This window comes from Antrostomus carolinensis, unplaced genomic scaffold (genome assembly GCF_000700745.2).
Source record: "Antrostomus carolinensis isolate BGI_N321 unplaced genomic scaffold, ASM70074v2 scaffold24813, whole genome shotgun sequence".
NCBI lineage: Eukaryota > Metazoa > Chordata > Aves > Caprimulgiformes > Caprimulgidae > Antrostomus > Antrostomus carolinensis.
In genome coordinates, this window is record NW_010307682.1 from 46156 (window position 1) to 50135 (window position 3980).

Genomic DNA, 3980 nt, shown 5'->3' on the forward strand with positions numbered 1-3980 from the left:
GGTTTTTTTACAAATAAACATTAGTTTTAAACAAATCTTCAGATCACGACAACCAAGAGAGCACTGAAGAGATTAATGAGGATTATCAAAATACAGCACAAGTTAAATAAATCTTTGTTAATATGCTAAATGTCACGGTGCAGTGTTCATGCAGGACATCTTCCAAACATTATAGATCTGTGGGCTGGTCTGTGGAAATCCTCAATGGTCTCTGTGTGAACAAGCTGGAATCAAAGGATCCAATCTGATACCATGAGCCTTCTTCTGGGCTCCTGGAGGGACCCCGAGGCTCACTGGCTGTCCCAGGACAATGTGGCTTCTCTGGGCAATATTTATAGATGTGACTCCTGTCTCCCCAGGTCACTTCATTTACAGATTCAGAAAGTATTTCCCTCATAAACAGCTATTTCTCTCCAGGACTATGCCCCCAATTTGGGCATCTTTTCTCCCAGGCTGCATCCCCACGCAAGGAGAGATTCCCCACCTGCACGGCTGGGCTGGGGGCTGCTTCCTCACCCACCTCCCAGCCACCCTACCACCAGCTCAAGGGCCAGAGGTGACACTGCTGGGGCTGTCCCCAGCAAAGCCCCTTTAAGGGACACTCGAGGGTGGCTGCAGGAGGCACGACATTAATTTTAGCCTGGAGCAGGGCCAGGGGCACAGGGCAGCTGCTGCTGTGGGAGGGCTGGTGCCTCCACACCCTGCCCTCCCCCGGGTCCTCCCCCAGCAGAGCCCCAATTCACGGCTCTGTGACCGTCCGGAGCCAAGCTGGCGGCAGAGCAGCCATGGCCGAGGAACGGACCGAGCTGGAGGAGAGGATCATCATCAAGGACCAGCACACCAAGGAGATCGACCTGGTGAACAGAGACCCGAAGCGTATAAACGAGGACGTGGTGAAGGTAGGACCTTCTCAGCGCTGGTTTTTAGAAGCATCGCTGCTTCCTTAATGCCATCAGCACGTTGGTGTGGTCAGTCTGTGCTTGGCTGGTCCTCAGCCAGGGCTGCAGCCGCTGGTGTACGCATCTCAAGGAGCAGTGTTACCATGGGCTGTGGGGAGGTGACCTGCTGCAGCCCCAGCCCTCATCCAGCCATGGCTGGGATGTGCCGTGTGTGGCTCCAATTAACACGGCATTCCCCATCCCGGGAATGCACCCTCCAACCTCACAGGCTGGAGCTGGAAAATTTACGGAGACACCCTCCTTTGTACCAGTGAGTGGGGAGCCAAAAATAAACCAGGGTCAGCCCATATCACTGATTTAAAGGGAACCTTGGAAAACAACTGCTGATCTTCAAGCCCTGACAATCAGCACTAGAGCATTTAGATACCTGCTGTCCTGTTTGGAAGATTGTTCCTGTCAGCAGGAGGGTGCTGCAAGCCTCCTCCAGCTATTTTTGATCAAAAGGAGTTCTTGGTCTAACTGAACAGGGAAGCATTTTCCCAAATGCTGACCACAGTAGCTGGGTTGCTCTGAGCTTTGTTAGCATTATGTCAGAGATCAGCTTGGCCCAAAGGAGAACAGGAGATGGAAGGGGTTTGTCAAGACTGTCCTGAGAGATCAGACAGGATGACATGCCAGAAGGGACAAAGCTCACAAAGGCTTTGGAATGGGCCATGACCTTGATCGTGCTGGTGAAACTTAAACTTGCATTTGTGCACTAAAACACAGTTACAGCTAAAACCATGGGCATGGGCGAGCCCCCCAGACGAGCTGTGACAGGGACAGCCACAGATGGGCACCCATCCAGCACAGCAAGCTGTGTCTGTGACAGGTGCCAGGCATCTCCAGCACATTGCCAGCAGCACGTCCCACATCTGTGCTGCACCGTGCCAGGGAGGCTCAACAGCCCCTGTCCTGGGCTTGGAAGTGCACTGGGCTACTGGCCACACCACCCAGCTGCTGGCCACACTGCCCCTACGCCAGCCCCATTCCCCCACCCTTTCCCCTGCTCAGGGATCCCCAAAAGCCCATAAGAGGATTTTCAAGCTCACCCTTTTACACGGTTGTGCTGCTGCTTTATCAGCTGTGGAAGTTTTCAGAGCCTTTGCTCAAGCTACTGAGTGTTCATCCCACCCTGAAAACAGCACAGGAACAAGGCTGGGGAGGGAGGGCAGAGCCAGCCCCGGGACAGGGAGCACAGCTCACCCCCCGGGCCACTTGCCAGCCTCCCGAGGGGAGAGCCCAGGGCTCCCCACTCCTCCAAGGGAAAAAGTCAAGGGCTCCCCACTCTCCTGGGGATGACAACAGCCTGGAAAACACCCCGGGGCATTAGAGTGTGTGCTGCTCTCCCAGCACAGGGGCAGGGAGGCACCAGCAGGAGGAAGCAGAGCGGTTTGCAGGCTGAAGGGTTCACTGGCTGCAGATGAACCTGTCCCAGATACTAATGTACAGCAGCCAGAGTTTGAGACCACACTTCAGTGGGGACACCAGCCCCAGGGGCTTTTCAGGGCTTCAAAAGCCTCCTCCCAGGCCAACCATGGGGCAACAGACCCGTACCTGTGCTGGTGCCCACGTTGGCCAGTCCCCAAAGGCTCCATGGCATGGCCAGGCTCAGCTCCGGACTCAGCCTCCACCTCCTCTGCTGCTCCAGATCCACTCCTGAGGCACCATCAGCAAAAGAAGCACCAGGCCAGAGACGCTCCTCTTATAGCCTGCTGCTCCCTCTGCTAATTGATCTCCTAATTAGCTCATCAGGCACCAGGGCAGCTGTGCAGGCACCTGTGGAGGGTTCCCAGCCCAGTGGGGCAGCGGGGCTTTCCCGGGAGCTGCGGATGGTGCTCCAGGACCAGCTAACCTGCCTGCTGGTTCCCAATCCACGTCGGTATTTCTCTGCCCGCTCCAGGAAATTAAAGAAGATGCAGAATGATTTTATGATCAAAGTGCTTCCAAAACCAGAACGGATATTGCAATTTAACATAAATGTACAGACATATTAGCTTCCCAAGGAAAGGCCATGCTGCTTTTCAAGACAAACAGCTTGGCTCACGTATTCCCTAGGAATGAGTTCCATACAGGGAGCTCGGTGTAGTTCAGAGGCTTTGAAGAGCATTTGTCACTCAGAGACACTCCCAGCGCCCGCACACACCAGCACCAGCCCTGGAAGGACGTGGCCCAGCTGATTTCTCTCCCTCTTCTGACAGAACGCAGACAGCCGGCACCGAGCACCTCGCCTCGGCACAGATAAATAAATAAATCATAAATCAAGAGGGCCGCTGGATTTTTATTAGCACAGACCACCTTTGTGCTGAGGAGGCAGCCTGTGTCCCTGAATGCTAAAAAAGGGCAGGAACGGGCTCCGGCCTCTCCGGAGGAAACACTTGTCCATCTGCAAGCACGAGATCTCAGGGGTGAGGAATATTGCCATGGATCAGCTCCATGGACATTGGGCTCTGCCAAGGGGCTGTTCCATCTCCTGTCCCCCATGGGCAGGAGATCCATGAGGGGCTCTTCCTCTCTTGCTCTCTCTGGCTTTGGCTCGGGCTCTGGCTCTCCCGGGATTGCGGTTTCGGGTCGGGATTGTGGCTCCTGCGGGATCGTGATCTGGGAACGGGCCGGGCTTGGTTGGCGGGTGGTGAGCAATGGCACTGGGTGTCACTCATTGGCATATTCTATTACTATTATTATTATCATTACTATTTTAATATCATCATTATTTTAAGTTTTCTTTTATTTCCATGATTAAATTGTTCTTCTCTTACCCTAAGAGTCTCCTTCCCCTTGCCCCCAATTCTCTCCTCTGTCCCTTGCGTTGGAGTGAGTGAGTGGCTGGGTTTGGCTGCAAAGCCAGCCCAGTGCTCCCAGTGCTCACCTCCATCTTCTCCCTTCCCAGGTGGATTTTGAGGACGTGATAGCTGAGCCTGTGGGAACATACAGCTTTGACGGCGTCTGGAAAACCAGCTACACCACCTTCACTGTCAGCAAGTACTGGTGCTACCGGCTGCTCTCTGCCATCCTGGGCATCCCCCTGGCAGTCATCTGGGG

General features: G+C 54.4%; 1 protein-coding gene across 1 annotated transcript; it reads left to right on the forward strand.

The window, feature by feature from the left end:
- Positions 1-785: 785 nt before the first annotated feature.
- On the forward strand, positions 786-3975 carry LOC104523061 (caveolin-3; the record flags this gene model as incomplete). Its single annotated transcript, XM_010165523.1, has 2 exons — positions 786-899; positions 3829-3975. Coding segments are annotated over exons 1-2 (261 nt in total), but the record flags the coding sequence as incomplete, so codon positions are not given.
- Positions 3976-3980: the final 5 nt, after the last annotated feature.